At 42.8% G+C, this 22,230-nt stretch overlaps 3 protein-coding genes across 3 annotated transcripts; 1 reads left to right on the top strand and 2 right to left on the bottom strand.

Moving 5' to 3' along the window:
• Nucleotides 1–228: 228 nt before the first annotated feature.
• LOC133927645 (uncharacterized) lies at nucleotides 229–1,788 on the bottom strand. Its single transcript, XM_062374090.1, has one exon. The coding sequence runs from the start codon at nucleotides 1,786–1,788 to the stop codon at nucleotides 229–231; it is 1,560 nt and encodes a 519-aa protein (XP_062230074.1).
• A 9,232-nt stretch (nucleotides 1,789–11,020) lies between these two features.
• LOC133926742 (trigger factor-like protein TIG, Chloroplastic) lies at nucleotides 11,021–16,287 on the top strand. Its single transcript, XM_062372801.1, has 13 exons — nucleotides 11,021–11,365; nucleotides 11,528–11,611; nucleotides 12,145–12,273; nucleotides 12,664–12,752; nucleotides 12,909–13,092; nucleotides 13,781–13,871; nucleotides 14,208–14,362; nucleotides 14,562–14,654; nucleotides 14,869–14,961; nucleotides 15,121–15,201; nucleotides 15,282–15,431; nucleotides 15,555–15,650; nucleotides 15,931–16,287. Exons 1-13 carry the CDS (start codon nucleotides 11,105–11,107, stop codon nucleotides 16,006–16,008), a joined length of 1,584 nt encoding a protein of 527 aa, XP_062228785.1. The 5' UTR covers nucleotides 11,021–11,104; the 3' UTR covers nucleotides 16,009–16,287.
• Nucleotides 16,288–17,224: 937 nt separating this feature from the next.
• LOC133926743 (protein-tyrosine-phosphatase IBR5-like) lies at nucleotides 17,225–20,984 on the bottom strand. The gene is made up of 5 exons (XM_062372802.1): nucleotides 20,597–20,984; nucleotides 18,854–18,953; nucleotides 18,574–18,631; nucleotides 18,375–18,481; nucleotides 17,225–17,770 (listed from the first exon to the last, which is right to left on the bottom strand). The coding sequence occupies exons 1-5, from the start codon at nucleotides 20,837–20,839 to the stop codon at nucleotides 17,457–17,459; spliced, it is 822 nt and encodes a 273-aa protein (XP_062228786.1). The 5' UTR covers nucleotides 20,840–20,984; the 3' UTR covers nucleotides 17,225–17,456.
• Between the last annotated feature and the right edge of the window lie 1,246 nt (nucleotides 20,985–22,230).

Raw genomic sequence — 22,230 nt, forward strand, 5'->3', positions numbered from 1 at the left:
ACAAAACGCCGAACAGATATGAGATTCTTGATGATTTGAGGAGAGACCAGGATGTTGTTAAGAGCAAAGGAGCCATGCAAATTTGTAGAGCCAACAGAAGTGACAGGAAGAAAAGAGCCATTGCCCACAATAATACTAGAAGGTGTATGTGAGGAGGGTGTATGGGAAAGGGAGAGGATACCGGCATCGGAAGTCATATGAGATGTGGCACCCGTGTCCATATACCAGTCATGTGCGGGGGAAGACGGCTGTGTCAGGGAGACGGTGTTGAACGCGTTCGCCAGTGCGTGCTGGTCCCATGTAGGCGCCGAGGTCGAGCTGCTGTTGCTGCTCCAGATCGGCGGCGAAGGAGGCGAGTAGTACGGCTGTAGAGCATGGGCCGCACCGGTCGGTGCAGCCGAGCCAAATTGGCCAGCACCGAAGGCCGCCAGGGGAGTGGCGGGCTGGATCATCGTGGGAGGCAGGCACGCCACCCGCAGCGCCAGCTTGGCCCACCAAGGCAGCACCAGCGAAGGGCGCCTGGCCCAATGTAGCAGGCGGCCGTGGGCCGAGTAAACCGCGGCCTAGTGGTCCAGGCCACATCTGGATCGTACCAGCCCATGGATTATGGGGACTGGGCCAGGAAGAGTGTTGCTGCTGCTGTTGTTGGCCGGATGGAGCACCCGAGCCATTTTGTCCACCACCATTACCGCGACGCCGGCGATTATTGCGGAAATTTCGGCCGTTGTTGCTGTTGTGGCCGGCATGGCCACCGGAGCCAAACCCGGCGGCATGGACAGGAGGAGGGGCAGGACCGCCCCCAGGCGTAGAGCCGCGGTTAGCCCCAGCACTTGAAGAGCCAGCGGCCAGAAAGGCTGTCGATGCGCCGGAAGAACGACTGTCGCGAGTGATCTCTTCAAGCAGTAGTTGCGATCTGGCTTCGACAAAGGTAGGAAACGGTTTTTGCAAAGGAAGAATGGTCTGCAGGTGGCAAAACCGTTCGTTCAAACCTTTGAGCAGCATGAGGACGATCGTGCGGTCGGTGACGGGCTCGCCGAGATCAGCAAGGCCGTCGGCCATTCTCTTGAGACGTCGGCAGTAGTCGGTGACGGAGAGGTCGCCTTGGACGAAGCAATGAAACTCCGCCGAGAGGTTGAGGGCGCGCTGCTCCAAGTTTCCCAAAAATTGGTGTTCGAGGTCGCGCCAAACGATACATGCGGTGGAGGAGGCCGACATCACGATCTCGAGGAGCTCGACGGAGATGGAGCCGTAGAGCCATGTGAGGACGACGCAATCCATGCGCGCCCAATCCGTCCGGTCTGGATGGTAGGCATCGGACAGGACATGGTCGGCCAATGCGTACTTGCCGAGGATGACGAGGAAGAGACCCCGCCACTTTGTGTAGTTGGCCGCAGCGAGGTCAAGAGTGACTGGGACCAACGTCTTGACGTTGAGAACCGCCACGGCCTGGGCGTGAAGGGATGCCGTGGCGTCATCACCGGGATCGACGGAGAGGGTGGCAGCCTCTGGAAGGGATCCACGCGGTGGTATGGCCGGCTGCAGGGGCGCAGCCAGGGTGGGCGCGGATGCATGGGTAGGAGGTGCCGCAGGAGACGTCAACGCGGGAGCAGAAAGGGAGGCGAAGACTGCTCGGACCGCATCGGCAGTCGCGGCGGCGATGGTGTCCGCGAGGGACGCAGCAGGGGTGTCAGGGGAGATAGCCGCAGCGGCAGCTGCACCGGCCGCCACAGTGGTGGCGTCGAGAGCCGCCTGGGTGGATGCGTCGAGGGAGTCAGCGGGTGCGGCCATGCCAGGCGCCTGTGATGAGAGAGAGGAGCGGAAGCTACGGATCGAACAAATCTGATGCCATGTGAGAATGATTAGGCTCAACGCAACGCTGATTCATTACGGAGGAAACCACATATATACACCTCACCCTTGCCATAACAACTCAACCGATTTATAGCAACAGAATCGGGAGGTTTGGAGGGAATGTCGGTGGTGATAGAAACTGCCATGCAAGGCTAGATATGATACGTCTAACAATTGTCATCGAACGACAACGGCTGAGCGGCGAATGGGTCGCAGCCAAGGAGTCCCCACACGAGGTTGACCCACCAGAGCTTCCCATCGTGGGCGATCACGTCGTTGGAGGACCACATCCAACGCCAATCGTACATGGAGGGGCAACTCAGATCCTTCTCAGGCCACGCTTCTGTGCCCGAGCGGAAGGTGAGGAGGGTGGCGTGGTCGTCGTCGCCGGAGACGAGGCGGAGCTCGGCAACCACGTACTCGCGCTGTTGAAATAATAAGCAATTTCTGAATTAAACTAATCCAGAAAAAATTAGATACCACATGAATATTTGTCTAGCAAGTTCAATCAAACAGATATTTGTCTAGCAAGTTTAATCAAACAGATATTTATCTAGCAAATTTAATCAAACAGATATTTCTACACAGGTTAGACATGCTAAGTACATCTAAACATTAAAATATCTCTAAACATGCTTTGAATCATCATCAAAATATTCTCTAGCTGTCTAGATGTGCTAGTTTCCAAGACATAGTCAAAACAAAACGCGAATAGAAGGATTTGCAAGATATATGTGATGTTTGCAGGGAAGGTTGCAGCGGTACTATTGTTGCTTCAGTGGTACCATTGGTGACATCTGCCATGATGTAGTCGTTCGCTTGCTGTAGAAGATATAGTTGTATATTATGGTCGATGTAGACGAAGTAGATGTACAAAGTCGCGCGCGAACAAACATAGATGAACGTGAGCAGTCACGTGAAGAAGCATTCCCCAAAAATCTTATTTGCCTTCTCCTAATGCAGAATCTCAAAGGCGTGGTTCCGGAGGCCTGCTCTCCCTAATTCTGGTGCACGCCAAAGCAGGGATGGGAAAGCGTGTATAGAAGCAACAAAATAGTGGAATGTGAGAGAGGACATAAGCTTAGTTCCTTTGTGCGCAACACACATCCTTATATAGACACGGTTAGGGAAGCCGAAGTGATCGGCCAATGGGAAATTGAACCCTTCAACTCCTTGTAATATACGTTGTCAATTGTGTGGGCATTTCTAGGGATTAAATGGGCCAACCAATTAATTTCAACAATATGTTTGCAATTATGTGGGCGTTGGGATTTTTCAAAGATTAAATGGCCCCGCCAATTAATTCCAACAAGTGCCACCACTCCCGGGGAGGGAGACGAGGCTAAGGTTTTTTTATGTTGGAGATACCAGACTAGTCGGGGCGAGTGAGGTCGGGGAGGCGCACAGCGGTACCAGTGGGCGCATCGCGCTGGGCCGCGGCGTCAGTGAGGAGGAAGTCATGCGCCAAGATGAGGATGCCCAGGGGGTTGCCATCTAGTTCGAAGCCGATGAAGGGACAGTTGGAGATGTGGAGGAGGAGCCCGGCGGTAGCGGCGACGGCGACAAAGTAGGGGTGCTTGTTGGTGCCATCGTAGTCGGGCTTGGGGTGGACGCTCATTGGCACGGTAGGGTGAAGACGCGCGGTGGTATGGTGAGCGTGACGGAGAGATCCCTGGGCTCCTTGATGGAGTCATGCTGTACGACGGAGACGCGACCAATGATCACCCACTACAACTGAGATGAGGTAGACAACGCCATTTCGATCGATTTGGTGCACAGAGAGAGGGAGAGAGAGAGAGAGAGAGATTTGGTGGGGTTTAGGGGATGGATGGCAAGGTGTTGAAGGGTTGGGCATGTGGCACAAGATTGTATTCCAATCCATGTTTAACTTTGCAGCTATGACATGGTGAAAGGTAAAATGAGTAAGAACAGAGAGGTAAACGGGGCATAACTTAGCACGCCTTGAAGAACAGAGGAGGCGGGTAAATAGAGTATGACTGAAAGAACAGAGTAAGTACAGATTAGGTAATGTTAGTATGTATCAAGACAATTAATAAGCTAGACGAGGTGGACTTAGGGTTCCCTGCGCGTGGTTCGCGTCACGAGGGCTGCATCGGAGGCGCTGGCGGGGTCTGCGCACTCTAGAGCCTTGCGCCACTTCGGAACCTTCTTTCGCCAGAGGGGCCCGAGGAGGACAGATTCTTCGAAGGTATTGGCTCGCCCGGGGCATCCCAAGTGCTATCAAAGGAGATACCTTGGGACCAAATCTAGGCGGGAACATTCTAGGGTTCGACCACCCAGAACCACTGGAAAGCGGCCTGCTTGGCTGCAACCTCGGCCGCGACCTCTTCTGGGGTAGCAAGGTCTACACCATGTAGAAGCTGGAAGGGCTCTGTGCCGTCTAGAGTTTCCATACCCACCCAAGGTTCTGCATCGATCAAGGCCAGAGGAATGCCGTCTCATACGACAGCGGGGCTGGAGGGTATACGTGATGTGCACGGCTGAGACAGCCACGCATATGGTTGCATGGTTGCAACGGTGGATATGGCGGCTAGCGCGTTGGTGATTTTTCTGGTGGATTCTTACCTCTCTTTAACACTTCTGTGTTCGAAGTCCCCACGGATGGCGCCACTGTTGGAACAAGAGTTCGTCTTGCCCGAGCAAGTACGACGAGAGTTTCTTCGAAGGAAGAGACTCAAGCTTGGAGACCAAGTTTGAGAGGAATGACATTGTACTCGGTGATTCTCACCATTTCCTCACTCGAATTTTCCAACCATTCAATTTTAATCCAAGCACTCACATTCTTTATTCCTCCTCCAGCGATTCCTCTTCTTCTCTTCCTCTCAAGATGTTCCTTCCCACCATCGATGCTCATATCTCGGTGCCTCTCCACCATGCCCTCCTGCCTCATCTGCCACCGCCTCCAATCACCTTGCTAACCTGTCTTCTACAGAGACGTGGCTTAGTTTTCCCCACCATCGATACCATCCACCGCCCTCTTGCCGCTCATACCTCTAATGGTGCCACTGTCGCTTCGTTGCACCACTAGGCTACTGCCCACCGCCAGTCTGACCACCGCCCCCGGTCTTCCCTCTAAATCCGCCCTCACCAATTTGAACCCCTAACCTCCAAAAAAACCCCAAACCTAAACCCTACAACGTTGGAGCCTCACCGGAGTTGGAGAAGGCCTACCTCACCAGAGTTGGAGAAGGCCTACCTCATTACAGATCTTGGCGCGGATTGGATGGATAGAAAATAGAGTGAAGACGACGCTTGGAATGCTTGAGCAATATTTAGCAATCCCGATTAATAAAGCCATTCTAACATTTTCACTGTCATGACGTTGTTTACACATGCCACCAATGAAAACAACATTTACACATATATGAACTGCCACCAAATACATAATCAATCATCATCTCTTGCACCCCTTTAGCCTATCCCAATCCAACCTGGCCTCATAAGGCAATAAAGCCCAAATAATCACACCCAAAGAGAGGTTTGTGATTGGTTACTCATTGTCACCCAACATTTGTTTTTCTGTCAATCTTAGACAATATTTTTGTTAGAGAAGTTTTTACTATTATTTAGTGTCCTATCTGATTTTGGTAAGATTTTTTTCCCTATTTTGAATCCTAGTTTATTGTCTTGCACTTATGTTTCCAACCACTAAGTTGTGAATTCGTGATTAAATTTTAGCAAGCCTTAGTGGAGCAAATTTGGTACCAAACTAAATAGTCCCCAAAATACAATTCTTGCATCCATCCAGACATGTTTGGATCACGTGTGGCTTGCCTAGATGAGCAAGAAATTTGTCCCATGGGTGGATATCGTGATGAAGTAGGGAGGGTGTTGTGTCTTGTTATGACAGTTCTACCAGTTGCTAAGGTTGAAATATGTACATATCTTATAGGTAAAGTTGTATAACCTCTGCATAGTATAAACCTATCTAGATAATTGTATCTATGGTCAAGGACATGCTATGGTTTGGTCACATTGATTAGCTCAATGATGTGAGTATTCCTTAATGTATGAGTGGGATGTGTGCCCATGTTTTGGGAAGAGCAAGCTTTGTGCCTTAGTTGGCAAGGACTTGGTGATGCGCGTTTGCCCAATCATCCAAAAGGTAATATGATAAGTTGATTGGTGGAGCTTCGACGTTGATGATCCAAAGACTCCGAAAAGAACAGATCGAGAACTCTCGCAACCACTACACCACTACTCCGTGGTTATCAACCGTGCCAAGATGCGATTGACCTCGCCAAGAAGACTTTTCCTGCAAGCGAATCGAGAACACAAGCAAGAACATGTAGATGTAATCTGAGTATTGCTAATTACCAATGAAGTATTCGAATTTGGGTTCAACAAGCCAATAAACAACGAAACTGTCTAAAACAGAATAATCTAAGCTAAATCTGAGTCTAAACTATAACATCTACCGTATATTTATAGGAGGACATGAGGGGGTTAACCTAGAGTTGTGCAGCCATGGAAAGAGGTGTGCACAACCTGGACTTCAACCTCGATGCGATTACAAAACCCGACAGGGTCCAGAACGATGACGCAGCACCTTATTCCTTCTACTCTGACTAAACTATAAGGAATATTTGGTCGAGCATAGATCCATTGAAAAGGGCTCGATATAAGCTTTCCAGCAAGTCCAAGAACATAAAATGAACTCCGTATGAGAGAGTTATGCCCGTTTTACTAACGTGCTATTTTGAGACTCGACCACAACCACAACTTCGACTAGAGCTCAGCCTCTAGTCCGAGTAGACTTGGCCTTCGAAGGGTGACGTTCGGGTAAGATTGTAGTGCTTCTTTCACGTTCCTAAGCAATAAAATATCACAAAAATTTAGTAGTAATCCATCCAAGAAAACATGAACAGCGAGAAACGAGTTCACCTAGTAGTCTAATTACCGTGCACGTGCTCTTGTAATTGGACCTTGTATAATTTGAGGGTTATTAGCGGTATTGATCATATCCGAAGGAGCCATGGGCTCATCACTTGGTGTCCACCAACTATTAAAATTTAGGAACTAGTGGGATCGATGTACCTCCCTCAGGATCAACAACCCCACTATCTCAACTCAACGATGCTTTACTCAAACTGTTTTAAATTAGTCTTTGCGAATTAAACCCTTGCATAAAAACTGACTTTTCGTAAAAACATAAAAGACTTTATAACCTTATACTTGTTCTACCCTTATGCATCTAAATATTCCCCTTGAGGTAAGACTTATTGAGTACCTTATGTACTCACCCTTGCTTATTTGAATTCAGAAGAAGACCCAGAAGTCAACTTTGTTGAAGGTGGAGACAATGAATGAGAATGCTAGGTTTCGTCCACGCTTAAGCTACTTGTAGGGCTTTAGGCCTAAATGAGTTTAATTGCATTTGTAAACTCGAAACCACTCATGAAATTTAGGAAAGTCTAAAAGTTCATGAGGAAACAACAATGGTTAAGAATCCTAAGCTCTTCATTTTTAAAGGACAACTTGAAAATTTTGCTATGTTACCAAATGAGAGCATGTTTTATATGTTCAATCAATTAAACAACATAGTAAATGAACTCAAAGGGCTTGTCATGGATGTATTCGATGTTGATTTTTCTTATAAAATTCTTAGAGTCTCACCTAACAAATATAATACTATTGTGACTTTACTTGTGAGATATAATTTGAATAATACAACTCCTATGAGAATTGTAGGTGTAAAGAATAAGGGGGTGCCCTATCAGGGGGGTCCACACCCGCAAATTCTAGCTGACAGTTGATATTATCAAGATCGTGGCCCTACCGCGCAACCAGGTGGAGCTCGCACGACCAGTCCCCTGATCGCAGAAGGAAACCCCGGGACCAGCCCTTGCTGGTGGTACTCTTCTAACTAGTCTAATCTTATTTGATGTTATCTACTCAAGTATTTTCCTTCCCCAGGCATCTCCTTTTGATGAGCAAAGTCATGGCCAGCGCAGAAGTGCATTGCCCCGTCTCGTAGCACTAAATACTATGAGATGGCCTTGCAGGTAGGTGCGACGTTGTTTGGCAGATGGGACAGGACATGCAGGATGGCCAGGCAAGTGGGATAGTCTCATATGCGAGCGTACGACGCGCAGTGATGGGACAATGCGTACCAGTCGATCAGAGTAGGGTGTTAGGCCGGTCTCAAGGTTTGGCACGGTCTATTTATATGTACCCCTCTCCAACTATATAAAGAGAGGAGGACTGGACTTGTAAAGGAGGAGATTTCTATAACAAGTTCATTCAAGCCATAAAAAAAATGCACATAATGTAGGATTGTTATTCCACGGGAGGTTTTAACCTAGATAATTCCTTGTGTTCTTGAGTTTTCTTCAACACACACACCACACATCCACCAAAAACGTTAATCACGCACACACCGTCCGGTACACCCTGAAGACATTGTCAGAGATTAACCATCGATAAAAATCTTAAGTGAAGTGCTCACTCGTGACATCTTCAAAAAGTCACAAGAAGATCTCCATGGTGAGGCAACCGAGGCAAAAAAGAAAAAAAGAAAAATGTCACCTTCAAAGCCCAGGCATCAAGAGATGAAAGTGACCATGAAGAAAATAATGAAGAAGCCTTTGATGAGTATATGACCCTATTTGTGAGAAAATTCAAGAAATTCATGAGGAAAAAGATATCAATGAGGATATTGCAAAAGGGGGCAATCATCAAGGCAAAATCCCATTGATGAAAGGAAGTTCTATGAATGTAGTGAAAAGGGACACATTGCCACAAATTGCAAGAACAAGGATGAAGACAAATCATCCAAGAAGAAGGGTGAGAAAGAAGATGAAGGTAACTAGGTAAGAAAATGTATTTCAAGAATTAACTACAAGAAGAAGAAAGATGGTCCAGCATATTATGGAGAGTGGGATTCTGATGTTAGTTTGGAATGCGACTTTGATGATGAAGGACCGTCACACAAGCCTTCACTCTTCTCCACATATTTTTGTCTTATGGCCAAAGGTGATACAAAGTTAATTATTTATTATATATTCTATAAATATGGTGTATCTACAAGGGATACCCACATCGCACGTGTAATTTACTCATTCCCGTATGGTTCGTAACCGCTATGAAGTATTTAAGGCATGCATATAAACATCGGGTAGGCAATTATACCCGACAAGGAAGTTATTCTTGTATTTGGCAGGTCTCTCCTAGATATCCGAAATATCTACGATATAGGGAAGATACACTCAAAGGAGTCCGAGTAGCTTATGCTCACCCTACCAAGATTATAAAAGGAGGGGAGGGGGTATGTCCAAACCACGCTAATTGAAATCTACAACCCTTCCAATAGCAAAGCAACTCGCACCTTCAAGATCTATGAAGTTGCGAAACCCTAGATCAAGCCTAGTCAGATAGAAACCATATACCCATCGAAGATCCATGGCATAACCCCTTATCATACGACTAGGGATTAGAATCAAGAACACAGAGCAATCTGCCTATATCCTTAGGACTAGATACACACACCCATATTATTTGTAACATCTATTCCTGAGATAATCAAAGAAAGACAGGAAATAGGGTTGTTATCCTCCGGAAGGCTTGAACCTATATTGTGATACTTTTCTGTGATCAACAAGTATCCCTATTTTACCTTTAAATATTTTGACAGACAATTTGTGTCATCCATAGGAATCAAAGTAGATCAATTGTCAGAAGAAAGTATTGCATCTCCACTCATGGGTTCCACATATCTTGAGTCCAACAGTAATTTTGGACCTCACATATATGCCAAACACGATGAGTTACCGGAGATTAATCTACCTCTGAAGACAACCAGCAACCTGCAGACTCCCAAGTCGGCTGGTCAAGACGATCACCTAGGTGGTCACAAGGACGGACGAGGCTCGTTTGACGTAACTGCCCTCTGATGTAGTTACTGACACGTGGGCCCTCACACGCGTGGGCCTATATGTCAGTGACCATGTCAGAGGGCAGTTCACGCCAGAAGAACTATTTCCCGTAAGGACAGAGAGTCAGAAGACATGTTTTCTTTTTTTCTAATCCTATTACATTTTTTGTTTGTCATTGATTTATGATTTTGTGTATTTTATTTACATTAAATATTTTGAAATATTTGATTCGGCATTTTCCAAATGCTAGTTGAACAAAGAAAAATAGTTCAACATTTTTCTGATCCTATTACTAGTTTGTTGCTTTTCATTGATATATGGTTTTATGTCTTTTATATACATTCAACATTTTGTGTGGGAAATGTTGAAATTTTATACTCAAAATGTGGAACTAGTATATTCAAAATGTTAAAAATATAAAAATAATAAATAATAATAATATATTCATATTAGATCTCATTTTGTTGCATTAGTTCTAAACAACATCGTGATTCAAACATATTTGAAAACAGACTAACAATTTGGGAGAAAAGTATGATAAAAAATCCAAATCCAAACTAAATTCTTCTTATCCAACCACATGTTGACACGTCGACCCTTACTGTACATGCCAGGCAGCCCGTGCGAGTCCTCCCCACATATGAATCTTAAAGCGCTCTATGTGAACGAGGCATTCCACCAAACATGCCGATTCATGTCTTAACTTTTTTTTAACTTGCTAAGTACTCGTACATTATAAAAAAAATATAAATATTAGATAAAGTAAGATTAAACATAAACTCGAAGGTATGAAAATGTGGATGTGCTATGTAAGTGTCGCTGAACAATATATCGAAAGCAGTGCAATAGTTTAATTTCAGATGAGATTCGAAAAGAAAAAGAGATTATTCACTAATTTCTCTCATATTTTCTTCATCTATTTTATTTTATTAGTAAAATAGGTCATATAACTATAGCTGGTAACGAAATAATATACCTAAAGATCAGGATGGATAATAAAAATTGATAAATTATTTAAATTTTATAGATGTTTATTATATGGAAATAGAGTAGTGAGAAGAGATTACGTGGAAACGCATTCGTGTCTTGTACCGTACAGATTCGTGTCTAACTGGTAGCACTGGGTAACTTCTGTTGGGAAAAAAAACAGCCCATCTCTGCCGGGCCTGGCCAATAAAGGACACGAAAAACCTTTGGCCCATCGGGTTCCCGGCGTCTCGTCTCAGGACAGGTGGGGACAAAAACCCAGGGAAAAAATTCTGCTTTTATTCGCTTATCTCCCTCCTAAATCCTAATCCCCTCGCCCCGTCTTCTCTCCCACACACCCGCTTTGCTTCACTTCCCTCCGAGCCGCGGCCATGGAGCTCGCCACCGCCTCCGCCGCAGTCGCCTCCGCTGCGCGCTCCCCCAACCGCTTCTCCTCCCCTCGTGCAGTCTCCATCTCGTGGAACAATTCCTCGTTCGCCTCCTCCTCCAACTCTCGCTCTCTCTCCACGTCCTCCGCCTCCACCTCTCGACGACGGCTCCCCGTCGCCTCGGCCGCCGTCGAGCTCCGCGAGGCCGCGTCTGGGGACGGCGACTCCGTCCGCGTCACGGAGACGTTGCAGCCCGGGTCCAGTGTGAGCCCCCGCCTCGTCTCTCCTTCATTGTCTCTCGAATTGCAACTTGTGTGAATCTGAGAGCCAGTTCGGGCTTAATTTCGACGGAGGTTGCTAGGTAGTGTGAGTAATATTGGGGAGTTCATGCTTGATTTTTACGGCCACCGGTGTGATGCTTTGCAGGTTGAGTTCAGCGTGGAGGTGCCTACTTCGATCATTCAGGAGTGCTATCAATCCACGCTACAGGAGTACGCAAAGCGTTTCAAGGTACCATTTCTGTGCGAGAACCTATACCAGACGAAATTATGAAACACATTCCTACCCATGAGGTTGATTAATTTACAAAAATTATAAGGCGCAGTCAGGCATTGCCTTCACATTAAGTTTAACAGGTAAATGTTTTGTAATCATGTCCAAGCGCGCAACCAATTCGGTTCGTGCTTGACGCACTCCATGGCACACTGATAGTCTTTTCTTTTTTCTGGTTTTGTGGCCAAGTGTTCAACATTCTCACGAAAATCTGAGCCTGATTTTTTTGTGTGTAATCAATACTTAATACACTTAGAGGTTGGAAATGGTCAGCTCTGTTGGCATGTTTCAAATTGTGTTGATCTTTGAAAAATTTCGTATCAATTAATCGTAGCTACACCAGTGCACCACTCAAAGATAGAAGTCCAATGTGGGATAGAGAAATAGCTGCAAGGTTTCTTCAAAGAAGGATGGTGTCCCTTACTGTTTGATGCTATATATTCTACAATCTGTACTGAACTATTGATGTCCCTGCTGTTCCTTCTTATCAGGTTCCAGGATTTCGGCCCGGGAAGATAGTGCCAGAGAATATTCTTATAAACTATGTGGGCCCAGAACATGTACAGGATGCTACACTTGAAGCTATCTTAAAACGGACACTTCCTCAAGCATTATCCTCGGTATGAATTTTGTTTTGGGAAGCACTACTCTGATGTTTATCATGATGAACTCTTTGTTTCAAAGCATTCATGACAAGCAATGGAAACCTATGTTATATCACCATTCATCAGAGTGATGCTAAAGTTGAACATGATGAATTTGTTATATGCTCTATTCATGTGTACTGAACTGAAAAAGTGACAAGGTCATCTACCTGCAGCACTATCTAATATTTAGGCAGAAATTCGCCGTGCACTTTTTCTGTACTGCAGATATCTCTAGATCTCTTCAGCAGTCTGAATCTCTTGTCGAACCATGACTTTCCTTCCTCCCTATCTAGAGATAATATATGCTATGCTCACTTACTACTACATCTATCCGGCTAATGTCTTTCTTTTTTTTGGTTTTAGGTAGAGGAGAGGGCATTAGAAGATTCTGTTCGCATTCTGACTAAGTTTGATGATATGAGAAATTCTTTCTCACTTGATGATGTGTTTAGGTAGACCATACTGCCATCTAGATATTCTACTTATTCCATTTTTTAAACTTGTTTAATTTTTTTCTTTGACTGTTGTCAATAAATGAGTTTCAATGATAATATACTGTGATGTGATTTTGAGGTCATATCTTTTTGTTAATTCCAAATTTTTCTCAGATATGATGTTTCTGTGGATGTTGCCCCTGAAGTCCGATGGTTATCAGAAGACAAATATAAGAACCTCAAAGTGGTTGTTGAAATAGATGATGTTGTTAATGCCGAAAAGGCAGCAGAGAAAGAGCTTAAGCGTCGTCATAAAGCTCTGGGATTACTTAGAATAGTGGCTGACAGAGGCCTCCAGGTAATTTGCTATAGTTACTCTAGTATGTAATAAACTAATGACACATTTAGTATCTGTTAGTGACTGTTGTAATCAGAGCTCTTATTTTTTGTTTTGAAGCAAAACCCAGGCCCATCCCTTTTGCTGGAAACTAGGCAGTTTGGGCCAACTATTGTTTTAGTCCAGTATTGTTTGTGTTCATCTCATACATTTATATCCTCTTAGTTTTATATCCCATCGAGTTTGTGTTAAATACTTGTAATACCAGCCAGCACGGGCAATAGCGTTCAGGACCAGTAAGACCTGTGACTGGCTGGCTCTCAAGGGAAATGTGAGCCCAGGTTGTTCTGCCTGTACCAAATAGACTTAGCACTTTCCGGGCATTTCACCGATGAATTATTTATATTGACAGTAAATTTCCTTTGGTAATATCTTGATCTGATATTGGTGTCAGTGCTCCTTTTTTGGCATTTATCCATTTGTTCAGCAGATAGTTTTTTTTCTGTACATGATGCAACTGTAGAGTTCAGGGTTATGTTTTTTTTTCTCCTTGCCCCTTCAGATATTTCCTTGTAAATGTGGAGCAATTTTATTTTTAAAGAGCTACTTGCTTCAACGAAGCTGGGATGTTTGATTAAATGCACTGTCACGATTAACATCAGCAAATATTGTGTTATCGTAACAGCATCCATTTCCTGGACATATGTAGGTTGGTGATCTGGTGGTACTAGATATATTTGCAGAAAGTATTAACAGTGATGGCTCTAAAGGTGAAAAAATTTCATCAGCTGAGAGTACAGGTTTGTTGATTTTTCATGCATCTGACTTCCATGTTCTTTTTGTAACTTCATCTTTTAATTTATTACGACTTACCCTATATTAGAAAAATGATATGCTAATGCTGTATATCAAAACTATCTTGCCGAAAAGTAATGCTGGCATGCGGTACCTGCTACATTTCATGCATTGTCTGCCAGTGACTGATTGACTATTAAATACGCTTGTCCTTAGAGCTTTCTTTATGCACCAGATAGTATACACACCGAGACAACTGCTTGCATTTCCAGTAGTTAAAATCCCAGTGCTATACTATATTTCTTTCTCATGCTGACAAGCGTAGCAACTATGGTTTCCAGGTTTCCACTTGGACACTGAGGAAAATAATAATCTTGTTCCTGGATTTCTTGGTTCATTAATTGGGATTTGTCCTGGTGAGACCAGATCATTTCCTATTCAGTTCCCCGAGTCATTTGAGCAAGAAAGTCTAAGAGGTGTCCGTGCACAATTTACTGTGAGTGTTACTTCTAAAAGACCACACTTAAAGATTTGTGTAGTTCATGCTGGTCGCTTATCATGTAATTTTGTGCTGTATGACTGTATCACACCCACATTACAAGATCAATTAGTGTGGGCTGAGGGCGTAGTCCCTTAGTTCCAATCATTATATCTGGTACCCAAGTTTTCACTCCCACTTTCAATGTATTGTGTAGGTTGTGTGTAAAGAGCTCTTCTACAGAGAGTTGCCAGAAATGGATGATTCACTTGCTGGAAAGCTCCTTCCAGGATGCACTACCATGGATGAGGTTTGTATTCCACTGCCGTGGTAACTTACTGCTAGGTTTTTAAATCAACCTTCTTGGATATGTGCCAGTGAACCTGCTTTTTTTTTTTAAGTTAGTGGCATTTGATCTTAGTGCATCTTTTCAAATATTATCTGTAAACTGTGATCAGCTTATAATTGTTAGCTAATTACTTTTCCGTGTGTTCCAATAGTGATCAGCACTCCTGTCCTTACAGGTTCGAGAACGTATTTTGGAAAGATGTAAAGAAGTGGAGAAAACAGCCATAGAACAAGCAACAGATAATGCAATCCTTGATCAGCTTGGAAAGGTCGTGCACGTACTTCTGAAACAGCTTTTGAATTCCGAAGTCTTAGTGTAGATTATATAGATCATTCACATGATATTCTTGGTTCAATTATTTAATTTCTTTTGCACCTTCTCTCCAAGATCCTAGAAGTTTGCAGTAATTTTCCCTTGGTTTGTTTAGTTGGTTGAAGTTGATGTTCCACGTTCCTTGTTTCAAGAACAAGGCCAACAACTGTATGGAGCCAAACTCCTGCAACTTCAGGTACTCAACTAACAGTCTAACAATCAATTAATTAACTTTCGTTTGTTCCTTAATGAATATAGATTTATTAATTCCTGCAGGCAGAAAGGAAGTTAGATAAAGACCAGCTAGCATCGCTATCAAGCCAAAGGTCAGTTCAGGAGTACCTAGAAGATGAGAGGGAGAATATTACTAGAATCATTAAACAAATGCTGGCTGTTGGTGAAATTTTTAAGTCCGAAAATTTACAGGTAATAATAATGCCTGGGGTTTGTATTTTTGGCTCGGGTGATGATCATTAGAACCTCCCAGCTTTCTCTTTTGGTTGCAGCATTTTTATCAGTATGTAGTAATAACAACAAATCATCGTGCAGTACTCAACTGATCAGCTCGTCAAGGAAATTGAGAACTCCGTGGCAGAGTTCAAGCAGTATAATCAAGACTATGATGAGGACAACATCAAGCAGCAGGTCTTTAATTGCTTTATATGACATTTCTCATACTGAATTCCTTCAGCTAATGCAGTCTGGCTATTCTTCCTGATTCAATTGCAATTTAAATTCTCTTGATATTATTTTGATAATCCTTTCAAACTTCTAAAGTAATATACGCACCTTAATCCACTTTGAATATGCCTACAGTAAAGTGAAGCTCCCATGCAAAGGAAATTATCTCCCCTACCTTATCTAGTTTCCAAGAGCAGAAAGTCTCACCGTCTGTATGTTTTCTATGTCGGAATTACCAATGTAGGTCCAGGATGTTCTAGAGGCATCGAAGGTGCTTGAATGGCTCAAGGAGAACTGCACGATCGAGTACATCAGACAATGAGTCTGATGTATATGCTCTCTCAATTGTTAAAAGGATGGCTGGCGGGCAAATTTTGTGAGTTACCTTGGTCCTTGCCAACCAATACATAAAATGAAGGTTTTTACAGACTAATGCTTTTTAAGGGTCTGTTTTGTTTATAGCACACGGAAGAAATTCTCGTTTGTCAGTACATTGCAAGTTTGGTCTATGTTCATTCTTAACAAGGCTGTAATCGACCGTGCAACAGATCATTGTTACAATAAATTGTTCTGAAATAAACCAATGATGAATTCCTCTGGAGCTTCATTCCACCTTCTAATTGTAGGCCTGGATGCGATGTGCTGCGTACTCCATGTTTGGCAATGAGCTCTCCCCATTTTCCTATTCTTTCTGCCCGAATGTGAATTTGGGTGCAAATGACGTAGTTTTCTGTATTTATAGCATGTACTTTCTTCGGTGCAGAATATCGAATAACACAGGGCACATGGCTTGCACCAATACCTTCATGCTTTTCGTTGACATCCTCTAATGTTGACTAATGACTTGGACGAAAATAAAACCATTCAATTTTTTCAGATGTTGAAATTAATGTCCCAAACAACACACTTAGAAGATACGGAAAGCAAGCAACTCTATTTTTTCAATAAATAAAGTTTTATTGACTCCTATAGTTACATTAAAGTAATACAAACATATAAAAGCTCGCTTTCATTTTTGCATAACTCAACTGCACATAACCTAAAAAGGATGAAAACAGCCAAAGCAAGAAACAGAAAGAGAGCGACTAAGAAAAACAAAATGATCAACTCACGGGCTATGAGGTGCCTCAATCCGAAGTTAGATCGTCATCTAAACCGAGTAAAATATCCGTGACCATCCGCTCCAAAAGATTGCATGCCCATACTGCTACAACAGCACAACCCATGGACGTGCATACATGTATAGATAACTGATAAAGGAGAGTTAGTTTTCCTCTTATTACGCTACCTTCAAAATTTAAATTTGACCATTGTCGACTGTGATGCATTCAAAGTTTCAAATCGTTGTCAAGAATTCTCAAACATGAATCCGTGTGTTTAATGTCGAGATATCTCGGGGCAGTTTGCACCCACGCACAGTAATTTGACTAGATGCTACAGATTCCGCACTCTGGGTGATGGCAACCACCCGGTATACATTTTGAACTGCAATTTCAGATCGATAAATCTGTACATTTTGACAAGCACGCGTGTAGCTCTTAGTCAAACTTCCAGCGTAATTTCAGTTCACTTGAATTACACTCGAAAAGCTCCATAAAAGCACATACATGTTTGTTAAAACGCACAATAGCAACGGTCAAAATGCTTGCACATACTGTAAAATCATTGTACAAAAATGCATGTTTCCTCCTCAGAAATCTAAAACATCCCGAGAAATCCAAGTAAATTTTCCTTTTCTGTACCAATGGCATTGGAGCAAGCAGAAACATCTTAGGAGCTATCCATCATGCTATCGCTCCCAGATGGGTTCACCACACCAAAACTACTGCTATCTGGGAGTTTCACTTCATTAGTTCTTTCAGCTCCAAATGTGAAATTACTAGGGATGTTGTTTGGGCTGACGCGCTCAAAGATGGACGCTGGAGCCTGCTGGTTAAAGGTAGGCACTTGGACGTCACCTGCCAGCTTTGGAAAACCAAACCCAAGAGAAGGGAACGAATCTGTTGGAGCAAAAGATTGAGCTGGCAAACCGATATTGGAACCGAAAAGCTTCTTCTCATACTCAATGAGCTGCTGCTGTGCCACTGTAGAAAATAAGTTCATCTCTTCTGTTAATTCATGATAAATGCACTCTTATTTGAATGGCAAGGTATGTAGGAGGTCCATATTTTTAAATGCAAGAATTAGTATCAGCTGAACTAATGGCTTCATTTCGGATAGTAGTTCAACTACTCACTGATTGTTGCTTCTCCGTGCTTTCATTAGCTAGCAAACTGATGAGAGGTCATAACTATTATTTGGTATCCAAAGAAAATTCAACAATCATTTCATCTCACTTTACCATGAAAAAAGTTTTATGCTATGTACTACTGTGCTACCGTAAATTCAATATTCCCAATCAGGGTACAGATTTCACTTGTCATCCAGTGCATAAATAGGATTAATATGAGATCAAGTTACAACATTAAATCTATGTTGCAACAAATGATGATGCACAATTCAGCTTTGATATGCATACATGTACGCGTGCGAGGGGTGGCCTAATCTTACAATATAATTCACACACTCGTATACCTAACTGTAGGTTTGCTTGTAATAAACCCTAGTTACATATCAATCTTTCTACTTTTCTTCAAAAGTTTCTTAAGCAAAAATATCAGAAAAGATATGCACAAGTTATGAGGTTACCATCAGATAGTTGGACTTGTGGTCTCCGCTCTTTCACCCACTGAAAACTTTGTGCCAATCTCCACCCTCTGGACTTCATCAAGAAGGCTATTACAAATGCTGCTGACCTGATAAATGTGTTTCAGTAGCATTAGCCAAATCAGAGTCAGCAATGTGAAAGATAATAACTCCCAATGAGAATTTATCTATATGTACACACCTACTTTTCCCTGACATACAATGGATTAGAACACGCGCTTTCTCCCTCTCACATTGTTCTGAAGTGTAAAAGAGCATATTAATTAGGTGTAGGATGGTCTTGCTAAGGAACAAATTAGGTTGAAGCCACATTAACAGAGGGAGGGACGGAGGGAGGGAAAGAGAAGGGAGTGGGGACGATTGGAAAATTAAAAAAAAAATGGCTGCAAAATGGTGAGCATTGAGCACAACTCAAATCTGTTAGTTTGCAAGCTAAAAGAGAAGGACAACAGCATGCATACCTAGAAACTGGATTGCTTCATCAAACTGCAGAGTCTTGTCATCTTGAAGGCAGTGATAAGTGAATGAATTCCGGTAAAGGTTTTGGCATAAAGGTACCGTCTGCAGGTAAAGAGACATGTGACATGTCACTCAAATGGAACAAGAATACTGCAAAGTTTCATATGAAATATCTAAACAATAGAGCATCAGTAAAAGATCAGATATTGGCTAGCTGGCCACTGTGTGTCTAGTTGTAATTGTCACTTGCAACAACAAGCTCCCCAACAGAAGATTGGTTTACTTCCAAATGTACTTTTGGACACCAGTGCAAGTCCGGCATTCACTAGAGGAACTTCAGAGCAACAGATCCATAAGTTGGTCACTAATTAAGATCAAGGCAATTAATTAGGCCACTCCTACTTCGTTTTCTATGCATCAATACAGTTATTCTATTCATTTTTGCCCTGTTATAAAGGATCAAATTGTGCAGTTGCAACCATGTCAGAAGGCTAAAGGGGTAGCATCTAGCATGCCATCTTCTCGTTTTCCATTGCTTCTTAATGATTTTGAAAGAAATGTGATTCCAGTCAGTTAGATTCGGTTGGTTCACCAATGAATTCGACTTTTCCACCTGATTAGTTATGCTAGAATGTATTCGGGATTATTTTAAGCAGTAGCAGGGAACAATTGGAATATCGTTTTTGGCACTGTGAATACTAGAATCTTTTTTCAATATGAAATCTTTACAGAAATTTCATCAATGACCTTAAGTTAGTTTGTAACCAAAAATGTTGCTGCCCCAACACTTATATTAAAAAAGTTCGTTCATCAGATTATACTACTAAACAATACCGAAAAAAGTATAGCTTGTAAGTATCCATGACCATGATGGCAGAAATATGCATGTACAATGCAATTGAGAATTTAAAGTGCAACATTGTTGGAGTTGATGTAATGGTTGGATAGCACCATCTTGTGCTTCACAAATATCAGAAATGTTCCTGCTGGTGGGAAACCAGTAAAAGAGGAATAAAAAGAAGAATGGATCGGTCCCCATGAGAAAAAGTCACCCTATATTGGAATTTAAAGAATGAACTAATAATCTGAAAACTTAATGTCCCCATGGACAATCCTAGTTCTGTACAAGCTTAAAACTACTCCAAAGCAACACCTCATAATATCAAGCAACACAACATATACCAAGCTATCCAGAGATCCATCGAAAGGAGTGAACTTATTCGGCACATACATTTCTTAATATTTGCCACTGGACTCATCATATTAACAATCAGTACAAAAAGATGCCAAATTAGTAACTGGTAATGCTAACACAACCATGTTATCACCCTCATCACCATCAAATTTCTGCAATTTGCCACCATCTACGTTTATCCAATACTACTGTAAAAGCCCTCTAACCTTCCCCGGCAACAACAAGATGCCTTACTAGTTACTAGTTGAACAAAAAAGATTGTCATATCCCACAAAACCTAAAGAAACTAAGGTTCAGCCCATTCACAAGAAGGCAGCAAACCCCTAGTACCATCCTTCCATTTCTACGCAAGCATACCAATAAACCCCTCGATTTCTTACCAAATCAACCAGGAACACAGAAAGAGGACTAGCACCCATCAACTCAGCATCGAACCCTAGCTAGCACCCAACCTGGCACAGCAATGAGTCCTAGCCAAATCAACCACGGCTGCAGGAAACGAAAGGAAAGCCAAGCATCGTCAAACGCGAACGCGCGGTGCGAAGCTTACATTGAGGATGTGGGAGACGCCGATGGTCTTGAGGAGCTCGGAGCGGGAGGCGTTGTCGTAGCTGCCGAGGAAGATGAACTCCTTGAGGATCTCGGATGGGAACACCGAGTCCTGCTGCCTCCCCGCCCCCGCCGCGGCCGCCACCGGGGGGCGGTGGCCGCACACCCCGCACACCTCCCCCTCCTCGTACTTGTGGTAGTGCCCGCAGATCCCGCACGGGTTCTCCCGCTCCCGCTTCCTCATCTACCTCCTTGCCGCCGCTGCCAATCGAATCAGGGGAGATTGGAAGCGCGGGCGATGGAATCGGGAGCGAGGAGGCGGGTTTTTTTTTTTTCCTTGGGAGAGAAAGATATTCAGGTAGATCGGATCGGTTGAGGGCCGGAGGCGGGGATTTCTAATTTACGCGTGCGCGCGGGCTAAGTAGCAACTTTCAGACCGTTCATCTTATTTTCCGTTTTTTAAAAAAAAATCTCCCTTAACTTTTCTTTTTTAAAAAAGTTTTCCGAACAACTTATTGGTTGTCCAGATAAGTTTTCCGAATAAATTAACTAGGAAAGTTTTTCTGAAAAGGTTTGAGTAAAAATTAACGAGAAAAATTTGCTCAGCAAAATTTTTTAAGGAAAAATGAAAAGCATGTCGGTTAGGGGTGTCGTGAGCAAGAGAACTCGTGCGCGTGTAAGAATTTCCGACCGGAGGCGTGTCAAAGCACGATGTACGCGAGAAATCTGAATCTACCACGGGCAAGCAATGTGGACGTCGATGGATTGGAACCCAAAATTATTTTATAATATATAATTCTTTTATTTTCTAAATATATGTGTGTTGTAACAAAAATATAACATTAAATATTATAACATCAAGTATAAATTCAAAATACGGAGATAGTCTTATGCATTGCAATAAAAATATAAATATTAGACGTTATAATATTAAGTACAAACTTAAGGCATGAGAATATGGATGCGTATAGGAGCCTTATTAAACGAATACATGAGGAGCGATACTGTAGTTTGATTTTATATGAGATCTAAAAAAGGAGGAGATTATTCGCTAATTTTTCTACTAATCTATTCATTTGTTTTTATTAGTAAAACAGATCTCATATCCGTAGTCGGTAACGAAACAGAGAGATTAGAGGATAAGAGTGGATAAAAAAATAGATAAATTATTCGAATTTAAAAAGTTTTTATTAGATAGGATAACAGTAGAGAAATAAATGATACGAGAACCAACTTGTGTTTTGTATAGTAAAAATTTGGTATAGCACAAATTACACCGTAGGTACAACAACTTATATGGTGGGTGCACGCAAGTCATGGATCTTGTAAAATGCTCGAATCGGTCACTAAAGTTGTATTTGTAATGCATCATCGACGTGGACCGATACTGGTTTGCTAATCATGATGTTTGGCGCTGACTGCCTCTCATTGACACAAACACACACTTCATCGAGGTCACCCATTAAGGAGATATATCTCTACGAAGAGATATCTATCGGGGAGGAATGTCTTTTTGAAAGGATATGAATTTATTCCTTCATTTTGTATAAATTAAACATAAGTATAATAAAAGAAACAAGAGTTCATTCTCTACTATCTCGAGTTCTTTGTTATACACTTAGTTACAACACGTCA

Source organism: Phragmites australis, chromosome 8 (assembly GCF_958298935.1).
Source record: "Phragmites australis chromosome 8, lpPhrAust1.1, whole genome shotgun sequence".
In the NCBI taxonomy this organism is placed as follows: domain Eukaryota; kingdom Viridiplantae; phylum Streptophyta; class Magnoliopsida; order Poales; family Poaceae; genus Phragmites; species Phragmites australis.

Excerpts from the sequence above, each read along its gene's own strand:
- LOC133926743 (XM_062372802.1), bottom strand. The coding sequence starts at position 20,839 with ATGAGGAAGCGGGAGCGGGAGAACCCGTGCGGGATCTGCGGGCACTAC. Across the intron at positions 18,632-18,853 it reads TGAAGCAATCCAGTTTCTAG|AACAATGTGAGAGGGAGAAA; the intron begins GTATGCATGCTG and ends TTTACACTTCAG. Across the intron at positions 17,771-18,374 it reads ACAAGTCCAACTATCTGATG|TGGCACAGCAGCAGCTCATT; the intron begins GTAACCTCATAA and ends TATTTTCTACAG.
- LOC133927645 (XM_062374090.1), bottom strand. The coding sequence starts at position 1,788 with ATGGCCGCACCCGCTGACTCCCTCGACGCATCCACCCAGGCGGCTCTC.
- LOC133926742 (XM_062372801.1), top strand. The coding sequence starts at position 11,105 with ATGGAGCTCGCCACCGCCTCCGCCGCAGTCGCCTCCGCTGCGCGCTCC. Across the intron at positions 12,274-12,663 it reads TTCCTCAAGCATTATCCTCG|GTAGAGGAGAGGGCATTAGA; the intron begins GTATGAATTTTG and ends TTTTGGTTTTAG. Across the intron at positions 13,872-14,207 it reads TTCATCAGCTGAGAGTACAG|GTTTCCACTTGGACACTGAG; the intron begins GTTTGTTGATTT and ends TATGGTTTCCAG.